Source organism: Macaca mulatta, chromosome 4 (assembly GCF_049350105.2).
Source record: "Macaca mulatta isolate MMU2019108-1 chromosome 4, T2T-MMU8v2.0, whole genome shotgun sequence".
In the NCBI taxonomy this organism is placed as follows: domain Eukaryota; kingdom Metazoa; phylum Chordata; class Mammalia; order Primates; family Cercopithecidae; genus Macaca; species Macaca mulatta.
In genome coordinates this window covers 146,370,431-146,387,772 of record NC_133409.1, presented here as the reverse complement: position 1 = coordinate 146,387,772, position 17,342 = coordinate 146,370,431, and the positions used below count along the sequence as shown (strand labels likewise).

Below are 17,342 nucleotides of genomic sequence, written 5' to 3'. Positions count from 1 at the left end.
TAGGTACCTTTGTTGTCCAGTGGTCCATTATGTTCTTGCTCTTGTTCATCTTCACAGGGTATCTCTGCCCGAATGCTTTCTTGAAGTTGGCTAATGTGTTGTTCACTGAATGACTGATCTATAGTTGAGGAAGACTGGCACACCATGGTGTCTGACACCTCAGATTTTATAGGTGTACAAGAGTCTGTTTCTTGAGATGTGCTGCTGTCTCCATTTTGGGAGCTTAGGAAACTAGATTCCTGATTCAAATTTTGGACATCACAGTCATTAGCATTATGTAGATCCTCTTTATGTCTCAATGTTTCACTATTACTGTTCTGAGTATAATTAATGACTTCAATCACTCCATTGCAATTAATTTCTGCTGCACCACCCTCTGTATCACGTTCCATAAGTGTTTGATCCTGGCCAATGGTACTTGACTCTTCTAAGGAACAAACGAATAAAAAAAGATGTATGCATATGTGTGTGAATGAAAGAACAGAAACATTTCTCACAAGATTAAAACATTTTCTAGAACTTATACTGAGTGACATAAAAACATGACTAAACATCTAAAACCCATTTCTGGAAGGGCCAAGATCTTACTTTTACCCAACTGTTAAATGAAATCTATGTTCCATTTCCTGAGAAAAGTTACAAATTACATTTAAACATTACCTGCCTAACATTTATGACAAGATCCATATTCTTATAAAGATACCCCCAGAGATATGTTGTATGTATGAAACCACTGTATTATATAGCAATGATAAATTAACGTTAAAGTGTGTTATAAAGTAATTTTTGTGATGTTCTATTTATACCAAGTTTTTCTTGGGTCATTTTATTAGGTGGGTTCTCTTTCAAGGGTCTTTCAACAGGACTCTCTGATTCTTCTTGCTTGTTTGGTCTTTTTTGCCCAGGGCCCGACTCTTTCTCCATTTCCTCAATTTCCTGCATTCGCTTCTCTAGTAATTCTGCCTGGCGCTTCTGCTTCTTCTTCAATTTCTTCTTCTTATTCTTTGACATTTTGTCAGCCTGGGCGGAGATTACAAACAGATAAAGCCTTCAGGTGGCTAATTAATTACCCCCAGTTGGAGACAGTTGTTAACTTTAATTACCTCCTAATTAAATTTCACAAATCTTTCCCTAACATAGCACTTAAGTCTTTCATTAAATTAAAAGATGTGGGATACTCTTATAAACCCAAATGAAAACAGAATAAATAACAAAGTGTGGTCTTCTGAGCAGTCTGTGGGGCTGGTTTACATTCAGACAAACTCAAATTTTTTAGAGGCCTCACCAGTACAAATTTGATGAAGGTGCATGGGAATTTACCGGAGAAAATTATAGAAGCGCAGGAATTTTTTTTCCTTTTGGTTCTCAAACTTGAAACAAACTATTACCATCTACAACAGAAGAACCCACGCCCGCAGTCCATAGATCAAAATTAGATATAGAAACACCTTATACTTACTGGTTTAGGTTGGGGAGCAGTACTGACTGAAAAGAAAAGAAAACCAAGTAAGAATTCTGGCATTCATCAGGCAATATAAACTAAGGCTCAGATAAAACACTCTACCAGAATGAAAAGTCTTTCTTACGTAGTCTACATTGCAGAAAAAACTTATTATTTTTAAATGACTTAAGCAGAAGCCATATTATTGTTAACATTTTTAAAGAAAATAATGCATAACAGAAATTGCCAAACTTAAAAAAAAAAAAAAGGTAGCATCAGTAAGTGCAAAGAACCAAGTTCCCATTTCTGGTTTCCACGACTAAAGCTGCTAAAATCACCTATTTTGCATTTCCATGCACTGCTTTAAACAGAAAGGGACAAGCAACAACCTCTTCACCTCAAATGCTATCCAGAATCTGTCAGTTTTAAAAGGGGAGTCTAGGTGACATCAAGAGCTATAGTAATTTGCTCTATAGCATGTCATGGATAATTGTAGCTTAGCTGGAAGGCAGATCTTCAGTCTTCCTCTTTTAAAAATATTTGTATAATAACTGGCTAAAAAAACACGTAATAAAAATTTATACTCTGGATAAGTGTACATTCAGTGGTTTTAACACTATTCACACTGCTGTATAACAGCATCTGTAGAATGTTTTCATCTTGTAAAACAGAAACTACATCCATTTAACAACCAACTCCCCATTTCCCCCTTCTTTAGTCTTCCTTTTTAAAGGAACTATATAACTAATACTTCAACTTGAGAATCAAACAAGTTCCTAAAAAGTGACACTACTAAAACTAAAATCTGTATCTCAAAAGAAAAAAAAAAAATCATAAAGCAGCCTTTATATATTTATTTATTTAATGTTATGTCTTGAGACAGGGTCTCACATTGTTGCCTAGGCCGGAGTGCAGTGGCACTATCACAATTCGTGGCAGCCTTGACCTCCTAGGCTCAAACAATCATCCTGCCCCAGCCTCCTGAGTAACTGGACTACAGGCATGCACCACCATGCCTGGCTAATCTTTTTAATTTTTGTAGAGACAGGGTCTTACTATATTGCCTAGCCTTGTCTCCAACTCCTGGGCTCAAATGATCCTCCCACCTCAGCCTCCCAAAGTGCTGGGTTATAGGCATCAGCCACTGTGCCTGGTCCCATAATTTATTTGGTATATAATACTGTATGGCACACTACTAACTGCTTCACCATTTAATCCCAATAATTCCCAGTGGAGGGAAAATAAAGCAAAATAACTCAGCTAAGGTTTCTCAGTGTAGGATGAAACCCAAATTCAAACCAAGTGTGTCTACTACAGTGTTTAAACCCAAACTCTTAATAGCAATGTTATCTTGTCCCTGTATAGACTACCAGTCCTATAAATGAGCATGTGTGATCACAGTAAGAGGTAAACACTTCAAAAACCATCAAATCATAAGAAAAAATATTTTTAAACAATACACACCAGCTTTTATAAGATACAACACAAAGACACAACAATATCTAGTTTTCTCCTTCCCCTATGGAAGTAACAGTGAGAATGTCTCTTGGAAGCTTATAATATTTCTTAAATATGTTATTATTGAAATGGATTGAGTAGTGTTTAATTCCCTGGTAACAGAATAAAAATAGAAATTTCTTTTAACTTCTAATGAGAGCAAAGTCCCTAAAAGAAAATATACCTGCAGATCCGGAAGGCGGAGGAGCTCCAGATCGCTGCCATTCTGTTGCTTCTGCAGCCAGCCTCCGAATGTACTGCTCATTCACTGACAATAAGATGTTCTCTGGTTTAATGTCAGTGTGGATGATACGGCACTTGGTATGTAAGTAATCAAGACCCTGTAACACCTGAATGGAAATAGAGTGGCAGACTTGCAAACACAAAATACAGGTTTTCTGGATAAGCAAGAGATTATAACAGGACATTAAAAAAAATATATGATAGGGTTTTCTATAGAGAACAAAAGCACCTTTTAAAAAAAGTACAAAGAAACTTTCTCAGAAAGATTTTTTTTTTTTTTTGAGACGGAGTCTCGCTTTGCTGCCCAGGCTGGAGTGCAGTGGCACGATCTTGGCTGACTGCAAGCTCCGCATCCCGGGTTCACGCCATTCTTCTACCTCAGCCTCCTGAGTAGCTGGGACTACAGGAGCCTGCCACCATGCCCGGCTAATTTTTTGTATTTTTAGTAGAGATGGAGTTTCACCATGTTAGCCAGGATGGTCTCGATCTCCTGACCTCGTGATCCACCCGTCTGGCCCTCCCAAAGTGCTGGGATTATAGGCGTGAGCCACCGTGCCCGGCCCTCAGAAAGATTAAACTATGAAAAAGGCAAGAATTTATTTACAATAAAAAATTCTTCAATGTTTTACAAAGCTAACTCTATTTGGGGATATTCTTCAACTATGTACATTGCAAAGACTGAGAATAAACATTCAACACACCCTCTAAGTGTTGTAATGTAGGTGATGACAGAGATTTAGATATCTTTAATTCAAATTTCCTCATTGATGAAGAACTGAGGTCTCTTGCCGCCCAGTTTGGAGCTCTTTCCAGGACATATTATCCAAACAAATTTTTGCCCCTTGAAGTATTAAAATTTTCCTGATGGTAAAATTCTATACTGTATATTGAAGGCTCTTTAGAAAATTAGAAAATTCCCATGAATCATGCTGTATAAAGAGATGGCAATAATCTGACATAGCAATTATCTATTCATGTAAAATTACTATTTGCAACCAGAACTTCTGGATAAGGGCTCCAATGTTCCCAAGTCAGGAATCTCAGCTTCCCTTTCTAATTATTATGGGAGGCAAACCTAGGCGAAAATAGTTATGTTAAAACATTTAAAAACAGAATAAGCACAATAAACTCTAAAGGTTGAATGAAATATTTAATTTTAGCAATTAAAATTAACATTTTTTTTCTTTGAGATGGAGTCTTGCTCTGTCGCCCAGGCTGGAGTGCAGTGGCACGATCTCAGCTCACTGCAACTTCCGCCTCCCGGGTTCAACCGATTCTCCTGCCTCAGCCTCCCGAGTAGCTGGGATTACAGGTGCTTGCCACCATGCCCGGCTAATTTTTGCATTTTTAGTAGAGACAGGGCTTCGCACTGTTGGCCAGGCTGGTCTTGAACTCCTGACCTCAGGTGATCTGCCCACCTTGGCCTCCCAAAGTGCTGGGATTACAGGCGTGAGCCACTGTGCCCAGCCAATAACTTACTTTTTAAAACAAAAATTCTTTTTCTTGAGATGGAGTCTTGCTCTGTTGCCCAGGCTGGAGTGCAGTGTCGCAATCTCGGCTCACTGCAAGCTCCGCCTCCCGGGTTCACGCCATTCTCCTGCCTCAGCCTCCCGAGTAGCTGGGACTACAGGTGCCTGCCACCACACCTAGCTAATTTTTTGTATTTTTAGTAGAGATGGCGTTCACTGTGTTAGCCAGGATGGTCTTGATCTCCTGACCTCATGATCCACCCGCCTCGGCCTCCCAAAGTGCTGGGATTACAGGTGTGGGCCACTGCACCCGGCCTTAAAACAAAAATTCTATTGGAAAAAATAAACTCCTGACACTTTAAGAATATTAAAAAATCACTACAAAGTCAAGACTAAGATACATACTTGCTGAATAATTTTTTTGACACAAGGCAGTGGAAGCCCCTGATAATTGGACTTGATGATCCACTTGAGCAGATGGTGCCCCAAAACTTCAAATACCATGCAGATATCTAGGAATTCATTAAGGAGGAAAAAAAAAAAGGCACAAAAGAACAGGGCAAGACAAGCTGTGAATTCCACCCATTAAAATATTATGTATTGTTTTCTTTCAGTATAAAAAGTTACAGAACTTGAAAGAATAAATATGTAGCTGTCAATATTCTAAAATTTCAAAGTCTAATTCTATAGCCAATGAAAGCATCCATGAAACATAAAATTGTGGGCGGCTGGCTTATCAGTATTATTATGTACATTAAAATACGCAATGGTAAAAGAAAAAGTGAAACCTACATATGCAAATAGTGAAAGAAAGCAGTAGGCTCAAGCTGTTGATTAGGTAAATTAGTTTCTTCCCTAATATCAAAATTGGTGTCCTGGGTAAAAATTCCCACTCTCACAGTTTCAAAGCAAGGAAAAACAAATCATTCCTTAACTATAGAAGAGACAAATGTACAAGAAAGACTTAAACCTCAAAAACATAAATGCCAACATTTTTTTAAGTAGGAAACTTGCTTAATGCTCTGCAGTTTACAAAACTAATCTTGATTCCAGCGCCACCATGTGTTGTCCTTATGTATGAACAACCTGATGACACCACACAGTAGGAATACTCTGAGTCTAAAATTGTGCAGGGCACAACAGGGATTTTAGTAGTATCTTGATGTCTTCCACCCCCACTAGCTTCTACATGCAAGTCAAGACATACATATACAGTAATGGTCTAGTGCTCAGACTTTTAAGATTCTCCATTAAAGGAAAGCCTGAGCTCCTTGGAAAAATGGCCAAATCCAACACAGGAAAAATACAGGGTAAACTTGGAACACCTTGCTGTTCCAACAAATAAGATAATACGTCAGGAAGAAACAGGAACCATCTGGAAAAGGATGTCACCAGCCATGTGGAGACTTTTTTTTTGAGACGGAGTCTTGCTCTGTTGCCTAGGCTGGAGTGCAGTGGCGCTATCTCAGCTCACTGCAACCTCCGCCTCTCGGCACTACAGGCACGCACCACCATGCTGGGCTAATTTTCCTATTTTTAGTAGAGACAGGGTTTCACCATATTGGCCAGGCTGGTCTCGAACTCCTGACCTCATGATCCACCCGCCTCGGCCTCCCAAAGTGCTGGGATTAGAGGCGTGAGCCACTGCACCCGGCCAGACCATTTTAAAGAATAAAATTACGAGTTAATATATGAATTGAAAACAGAACAAGTCCACACTGATCTGAAAGTAAGTGTGGAGACAGGAGGAAGAGAAACATCTTCTTTAGAGAAGAAAGCCAAATAATAAATATATAAGGGATTACAGAAATAGAAAATCACTATTTTACAATCACTACAGTATATACTATTACTGATTCAGATAAGAATCAGTGAATACTAAAATGACATGTGAAAGACTGTTGGGAAAAAGGATTGTCACAGTGTCAAAATATCATTCCACAGATTGCTTATTAATTATGAAAAGAACAAAGTACCTTTACAACTGCGAAATCTGGAAGGCACTGCCTTAACCAAGTGATCAAACTTATTACCACCAATGATAAGCACAAATTCACATCATGTGCCTTCTAATGCAATATACTGAGAAGACTAAAACATAATCCATGTAGTATGCTTGACAAACATGGTTAACCTGAATTTAATTATGAGGGAACAGTCAAACAAATCCAAACTAAGGTGACATAAAACAACTAGCCTACATTCTTAAATAAATCAAAAAAAAAAAAAAAAAGCAATTTCATAAAAGAAACATTCCAAATTACCTAAAATTAAAAGTACATGACAACTTCAAACACAGATCAAAATTACAATAAGAGGCTGGGCACGGTGGCTCAAGCCTGTAATCCCAGCACTTTGGGAGGCCGAGATGGGTGGATCACGAGGTCGGGAGATCGAGACCATCCTGGCTAACACGGTGAAATCCCGTCTCTACTAAAAAATACAAAAACCTAGCTGGGCGAGGTGGCGGGCGCCTGTAGTCCCAGCTACTCGGGAGGCTGAGGCAGGAGAATGCCGTAAACCCGGGAGGCGGAGCTTGCAGTGAGCTGAGATCTGGCCACTGCACTCCAGCCTGGGTGACTGAGCGAGACTCCGTCTCAAAAAAAAAAAAACAACAAAAAACAAAATTACAATAAGATAGCATCTCAAACTAATAAATGACTAAAATAAAAAAACTAAACATCACCAAATGTAGGTGAGGTTGTCCAACAATTAGAACTCTTGTATTATGCTAGGAGGAAGTCTAAAATGGTACACATGCTTTGGAAAACTGCTTGGCAAATTCTTAAATATAAAACCTATGAAGGGCCAGGCATGGTAGCTCATGCCTGTAATCCTAGCACTTTGGGAGGCCGAGACAGGTGGATCCTTTGAGCCCAGGAGTTCAAGGAGACCAGCCTGGGAAACAAGGTAAAATCCCATCTCTATAAGAAAAATCCAAAAATTAGCCAAGTGTGGTGGCGTGTTCCTGTAGTCCCACCTACTCGGGAGGCTGAGGTGAGAGGATCACCTGAGCCCAGGAGGTTAAGGCTACAGTGAGCAGAGATCATGCCACTGCACTCTACCCTGAGTGACAGAGTGAGACCCTGTCTCAAAAAGAAAACAAAATACAAAAAAAAAAAAACCAACCAAAAAAACCCCCAAAAAACCTAGCACCTATCAAGTTTTCTGCTTTAGCCAAGATGGAGTAACAGGGACTGGATTTATCTTATTGAAAAAACAATACTCAAATAGACCAAATACAGAAACAACAGAAGACTCTGGACATTAGACAACAAGTACAGTGGTTCCTGAAAAAAAGAAACAAGAGCTGAACCCGGGGATTGCCCCATCTTATTGCCTTGAGGCTTTCCAGGTAGACTCCACAAGTTGAATCAATGAACAACAGAATTAGTTCAAAATAAAACAATTTGGAAAAATAATCCAAACAAATCCACACATCCACAAAAGAGTAAGCTGTGGGGGCAACTCAAATAGTTGAGAGTCTGGAGAGACCAAGGCAGCTATAATTCACCGAACAAGGTATCAGAGAGCGGAGAGCTGCAGAAAGAGAGAAATTTGGAGATTTGCAGAGGGGGCCCGCCCCTTTAAGGATTCAGCAAAGCACATGTGTGTGAGGAAACTAGCAGAGGCAGAGAAGAAAAAAACATCTTAAAGGATTATAGAGAACAATGCCTAGCATTCGCATAGGGCTTGGAACAGTGCCTGTTCCCAGCAGAGACTAGAAAAATTCAGTCACAGGGTATTTGGGTAGGATATATTTGGGAAGGTCTTGCCTCAGCAGAGGGAATGATTAGCTCTGGACTGAGCAATGCTTTGGATCCATCTAACAAATCATAAAAGTAAAATCTAAACGGATAAAACACTTTCCGAGTAACATAATAGCATCCCACAACAAGGCTCAAGAAGATTTACAGAAATACAAAACATCCAGCAGCCAATAAGGTAAAACTTACAAATGTGATCACCAGGCAATAAAACATATCCAAAATTAAAATAATCAATCATGTGAAACTGACTCAGAACCATCACAGATGTTAGAATTAGACAGGGACATTAAATGGTTATTATAGCTGTATTCCATATGTTCAAAAAATTAAGTAGAGATATGAAAGGTATTTTTTAGAAGACTGAAAATGGGCCAGGCGTGGTGGATCACGACTGTAATCCCAAGCACTTTGGGAGGCCAAGGCAGACGGATCACGAGGTCAGGAGTTCGAGACCAGCCTGACCAATATGGTGAAACTTCGTCTCTACTAAAAATACAAAGAAAACTAGCCAGGTGTGGTGGCGTATACCTGTAGTCCTAGCTACTCAGGAGGCTAAGGCAGGAGAATTACTTGAACCCAGGAGGCGGAGGTTGCAGTGAGCCAAGACTGCGCCACTGCACTCCATCCTGGGCAACAGAGGGAGACTCCATCTCAAAAAAAAAAAAAAAAAAAAAAAAAGGACCGAAAATGAACTTCCGGAGACAAAAAGTGCAATGTGAGAGATGAAAACACACTGGATGGAATAAATGGCAGATTATTGTAGAAGAAAAAGATTAGTGAACTTAATGGCACAGCAACAGAATTAGTTCAAAATAAAACAATTTGGAAAAATAATCCAAACAAATCCACACATCCACAAAAGAGTAAGCTGTGGGGGCAACTCAAATAGTGACCCCTAAAAAGGGAAGACAGGAAGGAGGTGAAAGTATGTGCTTTTTGCAATGAATCAACAAATCATAAAGGTAAAGATTCACCAAGTAGCAAAGCATACCCCGAAGTGCTTAGATTCTGGATATCATTTCCCACTCAATGGAATTAGGGTTTCTTAGAGAAAAACTGATTCTAGATTTAAGACAGGAAATTCACAAGGTGAGCCTGGAACATCTTGATGCCAGGTAATAAACTGCCAAAATGTCATACAGATCCTGACTCAAGTAAGAATCATAAACTAGAGAAGATTCTGAGAAGATGGTAGAGTAAGAAGCCACCAGAAATCTGTTTCCCCACCTAGACAACCAATGCATTGGCAGAATCTGTCTAATGTGATTCTTAAGAAACTCTGGAGTCTACTGAATGCTCACAACTTCCAGAAGAGGCTTGGATAATAAATTATTATAAATGTTGGTCAATTTCAGCTCTTAGCACAGTGGCACCCACCTATCCCCTAATCCTATAGCTAGCAGCCCTACACACAGTTTGTTGGAGCCACAGTGAGCAAAAAGGATCCTGTTCCAAGTATCAGAAAGGTGGGTGGCCATTTTTGTACCCCTGCTCCATTGTTTTAAGCCCCTCCTCTGGCTGAAGTGATCTTGCAAGGATTTATAGGGCCAGTGCCCTATTTCCTCTCCTTCATTTCTTTCTTTTTCCCCTTTGGGAGTTAGACATTAAGACTAGGACATTTATGGCCAGGCATGGTGGCTCACACCTCTCATCTCAGCACTTTGGGAGGCCAAGGTGGGCAGATCACTTGAGGCCAGCAGTTCGAGACCAGCCTGGCCAACATGGTGAAATGCTGTTCTCTACTAAAAATACAAAAATTAGTCAAGTGTGGTGGCATGCACCTGTAATCCCAGCTACATGGGAGGCTGAGGCAGAAGAATTGCTTGAACCCAGGAGGCAGAGGTTGCAGTGAGCTGAGACAGTGCCACTGTACCTGTCTGTGTGACAGAGAGAGACTCTTGTCTCAAAATAAATAAATAGACTAGGACATTCAAAAGCAACTGCATATAAAGGTAAAATCAGAAAGTGACTGTGCATGTCCAGGGAAAGATGCAGACTGAGCAAAGGCCTTTCGTTTACGTCTCAGGCGGATCCTTGGAAGAGACAGACTACATAACAAAAACAAAAACAAAACAGGGTCAGGCACAGTGGCTCATGCATGTAACCCCAGCACTTCGGGAGGCCGAGGCAGGATGACTGCTTGAGTCCAGGGGTTTGAGACCAGCCTGGGCAACATAGCAAGATCCCATCTGCACAAAAAATAAAAAATTAGCTGGGTGTGGTGGCATACAACTGTAATCTCAGCTATTTGAAAGGGTGAGGCAGGAGGATTGCTTGAATCCAGGACGTCGAGGCTGCAGTAAGTCATGACTGTGTCACTGTACTCCAGCCTTGGCAAGAGAGTGAGATCCTGTCTCAGAAAATAAATAAATAAATAAAATAACAAACCCCATCAAACCTTAGGGATATGGCCAAATCTAATTTCCAGAGTTACCATATCAGATTTAAAAGTCCAGTTTTCAAAAGAAAATCACAAGGCATATGAAAAAATAGTTAAGTACAGCATATTCAATTGACAAAAATAAATCAATAGATACTGTCCCTGAAAAAGACTTGATGCAGACCTACTAGAAAAAGACTTTAAAACAAACGTCTTAAAGATGCTCAGGCCAGGTGTGGTGGCTCATTCCTGTAACCCTATCACTTTGGGAGGCCAAGGCAGGAGGATTGCTTGAACTCAGGAGTTCAAGACCAATCTGGGCAACACAGTGAGACTCCATCTCTACAAAAAGTTTAAAAATTAGCTGGGTGTGGTGGTATGCACCCGTAGTCTGGAGGCTTAGGCAGGAGAAGCACTTGAATCTGGGTAGTCAAGGCTGATGTGAGCCGTGTTCCCAATACCACACTCCAGCCTGGGTGGTGTGAAGACCTTGACAGAGCAAGACCTTATCTCGGGGGGGGGGGGGGGAAGCTCAAAGAACAAAAGATGTGGAGAAAGTCAAGAAAACAATATATAAACAAAATGGAAATATTAATAAGGATAAAAAAAAAAAAACTAAGAAGAAACCAAAGGAATTCTGGTGCTGAAAAGTACAATAACCGAAATAAAAAATTAACTAGAGGGATTCAAAGGCAGATCTGGGTAGGCAGAAGAAAGAATCAGCAAACCTGAAGTTAGGATGATGGAAATTATCAAGTGTGAGGAACAGAAAGAAAAAAGATTGAAGAAAAGTGAAGAGGCTTAAGGGACCTGTGGGACTTCATCAAGTAGACCAAATATACACTGTGGCAGTCCCAGAAGAACAGAGGAGGAGGCTGGGCACGGTGGCTCACGCCTGTAATCTCAGCACTTTGGGAGGCCAAGGCAAGTAGATCACTTGAGGTCAGGACTTCGAGACCAGCCTGGCCAATGTGGTGAAATCTCATCTCTACTGATACACAAAAATTAGCTGCGTGTGGTGGTGTGCACCTGTAATCCCAGCTACTCGGAAGGCTGAGGCAGGAGAACAGCTTGAACCCGGGAGGCAGAGATTGCAGTAAGCTGAGATTGCACCACTGTACTCCAGACTGGGTGACAGAGTGGTGAGACTCCATCTCAAAATAAAAAAATAAAAAAATAAAAAAGAAGAAACAGCCAGAGAGAATATTTGAAAAAAACAATGGTTGAAAACTTCTCAAATTTGATGAAAGACATGGATCCAAGAAGCTTAATGAGCATCAAGTAAGATGAACTCGAAGAGACCCACACCAAGACGTATTAAAATCAAACTTTTGAAAGATAAAGAGGGAATCTTGAAAGCATCAAGAAGAGTGACTCTTCACATACAAGGGATCCTCAATAAGATTATCAGCAAGTTTCTCATTAGAAATTTTGGAGGCCAGAAAGCAGTGGGCCAATATATTCGAAATACTAAAAGAAAAATAATGTCAACCAAGAATCCTGTATTAAGCCAAACAGTATTTCAAAAGTGAGAGAAAAATTAAGACATCCCATGTAAACAGAAGCTGATCGAGTTCATTACCAGATGTGCCCTGTAAGAAATGGTCAAGGGAGTCCTATAAGGTGAAATGAAAAGACACTAAACAATAACACAAAGCCAGGCATCCATATGAAGAAATAAAGATTATCAATGAAGGTAAATACTTGAGTAATTATAAAAGCTAGTATTATTGTAATAATGGTTCATAACTCTTTTTGTTTTCTACATGATTTAAAAACCCAATATGTCAAATAATAATAATTAGTCTAAAAGCTCATATAACTTTGGTTTGGTAGAATATATATATAAAAAAATGATCCAACTATATGCTGTCTACAAGAGACTCACTTTAGATCCAAATACACAAACAGATTAAAAGTGAAAGGTTGAAGAAAAGATTCCATGCAAATAGTAACCAAAAGAAATCAGGGGTGGCTATACTAATATCAGACAAAATAGACTTTAAATCAGAAAAAGTTGCAAGAGATAAAGAAGGATATTATATATATTAATAAAAGGTTCAACATACCACCAAGATATAACAATTATAGACATTTACATACTTATTAAAAGACCACCAAACTATATTAAACAAAAATTGACATAATTAAAGGGAGAAATAGTTCTACAATAATAGTTGACTTTAATGCCACACTCTCAATAATGTTTAGAACAAGCAGACAGAAGATAAGCAAGGAAACAGAGGACTTAACACAATAAACCAATGAGATCTAATAGTCATTTAACAGGTAGAGTTTCAGTTTTACAAGACAAAAAGGTATGAAGATGGATGATGGTAATGACTGCACAATTTTATGTTATGTGTACTTTACCACAACAAAGAAAAAATTAGACCAAAGAGGAAGAAGAACAATAAGAACAATAACAACAACCAGTAGTAGCAGTAGTAATAGTAGCAGCAGCAGCAGCAGACAAAAACAAAATAAAGCACAAGACATTTGGAGAGACTGAAACACTGACTAGAGAAACTTGTGACTAAAACTGGCCCCAATTTTTTTTTTTTTTGTATAATAATTGCATTCAGGTTATCTTCTTATTTAACAAATCTTTTTGTCAGAGAATGCATCTTGTTCTGCCAGCCACACTGGAGTATAGTGGTGCTATCAGAGCCCACTGCAGCCTCAAACTCCCAGGCTCAAGTGACCCTGCTGCTTCAGCCTCCCAAGTAGCTGGGACTACAGGCATGAGCTACCATGCCTGTCTAGTATTTTTTATTTTTGTAGAGACAGGGTCTTGCTATGCTGCCCAGGCTGGTCTTGAACACCTCAGCTTCACAAGGTGCTGGGATTACAGGCATGAGATACAGTGACTGGCTAGGTTATATTTTAAGAGTCCTTGCCATTTAGAAATGCACTCTAAAACAATTACTGATAAAATGTTTAAGATTGGCTACAGAATTATCAGGAGGTACAGACAAAACAAGATTGGCTATAAGCTGATAACTCCTGAAATGGGTAATGGATCTGTGGGGATTCGTTAAACTATTCCTACTTCTTTACATTTGAAATTTACCTACGATTCTGCTGGGAAAAAAAATTTTTTTAACCCCCGTGGTGGAGTCTTGCTCTGTCACACAGGCTGGAGTGCAGTGGCATGATCTCAGGTCACTGCAACCTCCGCCTTCCGGGTTCAAACGATTCTCCTACCTCAGCCTCCCAAGTAGCTGGGACAGGCACGTGCCACCACGCCTCGCTAATTTTTGTATTTTTAGTAGAGACGGGGTTTCACCATGTAGGCCAGTCTGGTCTTGAACTTCTGACCTCGTGATCCACCCGCCTTGGCCTACCAAAGTGCTAGGATAACAGGCGTGAGCCATTGCACCTGGCCAAGAAATGTTTTTAAACAAGGAATTAAATAGGCTGGGCACGGTGGCTCATGCTTGTAATCCCAGCACTTTGGGAGGCTGTGGCAGGTGGATCACCTGAAGTCAGGAGTTAGAGACCAACCTCATCAACATGGCAAAACCCTGCCTCTACTAAAAATACAAAAAGCAACTGTGCGTGGTGGTGTGCACCTCTAATCCCAGCTACTCGGTGAGGCAGGAGAATCACTTGAACCCAGAAGGCGGAGGTTGCAATGAGCCGAGATTGAGCCACTGCATTCCAGTCTGGGCAACAAGAACGAAACTTTGTCTCAAAACAAATAAATACATAAAAATTAAAAAGCAATTAAATAAAAAATTTGTCAAAACAAGATTATTTAAAATGCAGATTACTTAAAAAGACTAAACATAAAATAGGATTGTAAAGCTATTCTCTTAATGTTTCTAGCTTTGATCTGCTTTTTATTTGTTGAGAGAAATATTACAATTTGAAAATGTTGTTTTAATTTGTAAGCAGTGATATTAAAATGACCAAACATATAGTAGCTTAAAAAAATATTTGATAGAACATCATAATCAATTGGCAAAAAGGAAGAGCCAAATAATTGGAGTGAAAGAAAGCTAATGAGTAGCAATCAGAAGCACTGGTAATTGAAATCACAAGGTTAAATTAAAAAAAAATCTCTTGGGGAGATAGTGGAAAGAAAATAACAAAAGGCTGAAAATAAAAGGCTTACATTATTGAGTAAGCACATTTAGGGCACATTATGAATAAAAGGAGCTAGCAAAAAAGACAGCATATAGCATGAAAAAAAAAAGTATCCTAAAGACATAGGAAGTCATATAGGTAGATAATAATGACTGGCTAATGTCAACATTATACAGAGAAACCAACTGTCCTCCTTCTTAATCATTCTTTTCCCCTCACCCTCCAGGCAAGTAGAGTGAGCCAGTTTACATGGAATTCTGTAAGAACTAACTTTCTAGTTTAGTGTCCTTTATATTTTAATATGAGAAACGATAGTGGTCCAGAGAAAAAAATGCCTGAACAAACATAAACACACGAATGTGAATGTACAGCTCTGTGTGGGTATGTTATGTTGGGAAAATGGGTAGGAGCAGGAGAGTGACATGAGCCATTACTAACCCTTAACATAGTGTTCTGAGTTATATCCTTTCAATCTCTAATAGTAGTAACTAATGCAGGAGCAAAGACAGCTGGGAGATAAAGATGAAGAAAGGAAAAAATGGCTAAGAACAAAGGGAGAAAAGAAAATAGGGAATCAATGGACAGAAGCTACAGAGAAATCACCTAGCAATGTTTGAAAAATATCTTGAGGGCAGGGCGCAGTAGCTCACACCTGTTATCCCAGCACTCTGGGAGGCCGAGGCGGGCAGATCACCTGAGGTCAGGAGTGTGAGACCAGCCTGACCAACATGGAGAAACCCCGTCTCTATGAAAAATACAAAATTAGCTGGGCATGGTGGCATGCATCTGTAATCCCAGCTACTTGGAAGGCTAAGGCAGGAGAATCATTTGAACCCGGGAGGCAGAGGTTATGGCAAGCCGAAATCGTGCCATTGAACTCCAGCCTAGGGAACAAGAATGAAACTCCATCTAAAAAAAAAAAGAAAAAGAAAAGAAAAATATCTTGGAACTTGAAATTCAAACATACTAAGATATTTCAATAGTTAAAAAGCCTTCTTTGCTTAGTTAGGGTCAAATAAAGGTACTCAGCATTACCGGGGAGATTTGAGAGTATTTCTATAGTTTTACTTGGAACTTTCGCAAATTAGTAAAGAAATCTGGCACAATGAAAAACATTACAAGATTAAATAATAGAAAAAACAGATACGGCCATCATGACACCCTGTGTGTGTTTTTTAAAAATTTCTTGGTTAGAATTATTAATTCTTTGAAAACAGAGAGAGAGAGAGAGAGAAAGCCATCTACAAAATGACCACAATAAGCACAAGATACTGTTTTAAGATGGTTGCAGCAGTTTTCCTTAGACATCTGGGGGATCTGTGATTTGTATTTTTCTAAGAAATGACTCAGAATTGACTTTAGAACAATAGTCTTTCCACATTATCAACTGTTTTCTCTCCTTTCCAACTTCCTTCCTGCTTCTCTGTTCAAATCTCTTCCCATAGTCTACATGAAACTACAGTCACATGTAATCCTGTCTCCTTTAAATAAAAAAAGATCAACAGCAATTAGGAATGTGCATTAAAGGAAGCTAAACATGCATGAAAAGTAAAATAATATATGAAATGTCTTTATACATTTTAAGACTAGCTTATAAACAGGTATTTTAGATTCTCCAATCTAAGTAAGATTCGACTTCAACTTTTACTGAAAAATCTGATTGACCTTTATAAGCATAGCTGTTTCAACAACTTTTCAATTAGCCCACCGCACATCACTTTGATACCTGTGAAGAAAATCAGCTACAGTTCCTTCCAATTCTACAATTCTAAAAATCCAGATAAAAACATAAAACAAGTCAGTTTTTCATTATAACAGAACACGAATAATTACACCCTTTTAGACTCTAAACATAATCTACATTCACAGCCTCTTCAAAGTTGAGGCTTAGTATAATAAATACAATCATACTTTAAATTGTTTACCCAGTTTCTTCCTTTCTTTCTCTTTCTCTTTCTTTCTTTTAGACAGTATCTTTTTTTTTTTTTTTTTTTTTAAGACAGAGTCCGGCTCTGTCGCCCAGGCTGGAGTGCAGTGGACTCAATCTCGGCTCACTGCAACCTCTGCCTCCCGGGTTCAAGTGATTCTCCAGCCTCAGCCTGCCCAGTAGCTGGGATTACAGGAGCCTGTCACCACGCCCAGCTAATTCTTGTATTTTAGTAGAAACAGGGTTTCACCATGTTTGCCAGGTGGGTCTCGAATTCCTGACCTCAGGTTATCCACCTGCCTCGGTCTCCCAAAGTGCTGGGATTACAGGTGTGAGCCACCATGCCCAGCCAACACACTATTTTTCATAATAAATTACTTCCCTTAAGGTTTCTGTGCTAACAAAAATCATAGATTCTTTACTTGGTGATACAAGGCATTTTCTAAAAGTTTCTTTGATTTCGGTCTAATTGCCTGAAAAGGGGACAAAAAACTTAAAGCAATATCCTGAAAAATCACACCAC

The 17,342-nt window shown here is 39.3% G+C and overlaps 1 protein-coding gene across 5 annotated transcripts in view; it reads right to left on the bottom strand.

Annotated features, from left to right (window-relative positions):
- The window catches only part of SRPK1 (SRSF protein kinase 1), a 92,810-nt gene that overhangs the window by 38,935 nt on the left and 36,533 nt on the right, over positions 1 to 17,342 (bottom strand). For all 5 annotated transcript variants that reach the window (XR_013416474.1, XR_013416475.1, XM_015136229.3 and 2 more), the window contains 5 exons: positions 5,056 to 5,162; positions 3,123 to 3,288; positions 1,460 to 1,485; positions 807 to 1,020; positions 8 to 427 (listed from right to left, as the gene is read on the bottom strand). Coding sequence is in view for 3 of the 5 variants with exons in the window: in XM_015136229.3 (XP_014991715.3) it covers positions 8 to 427; positions 807 to 1,020; positions 1,460 to 1,485; positions 3,123 to 3,288; positions 5,056 to 5,162 (933 nt within the window). In the remaining 2 variants the exon portion in view is untranslated. The remainder of the gene's footprint in view (positions 1 to 7; positions 428 to 806; positions 1,021 to 1,459; positions 1,486 to 3,122; positions 3,289 to 5,055; positions 5,163 to 17,342) is intronic.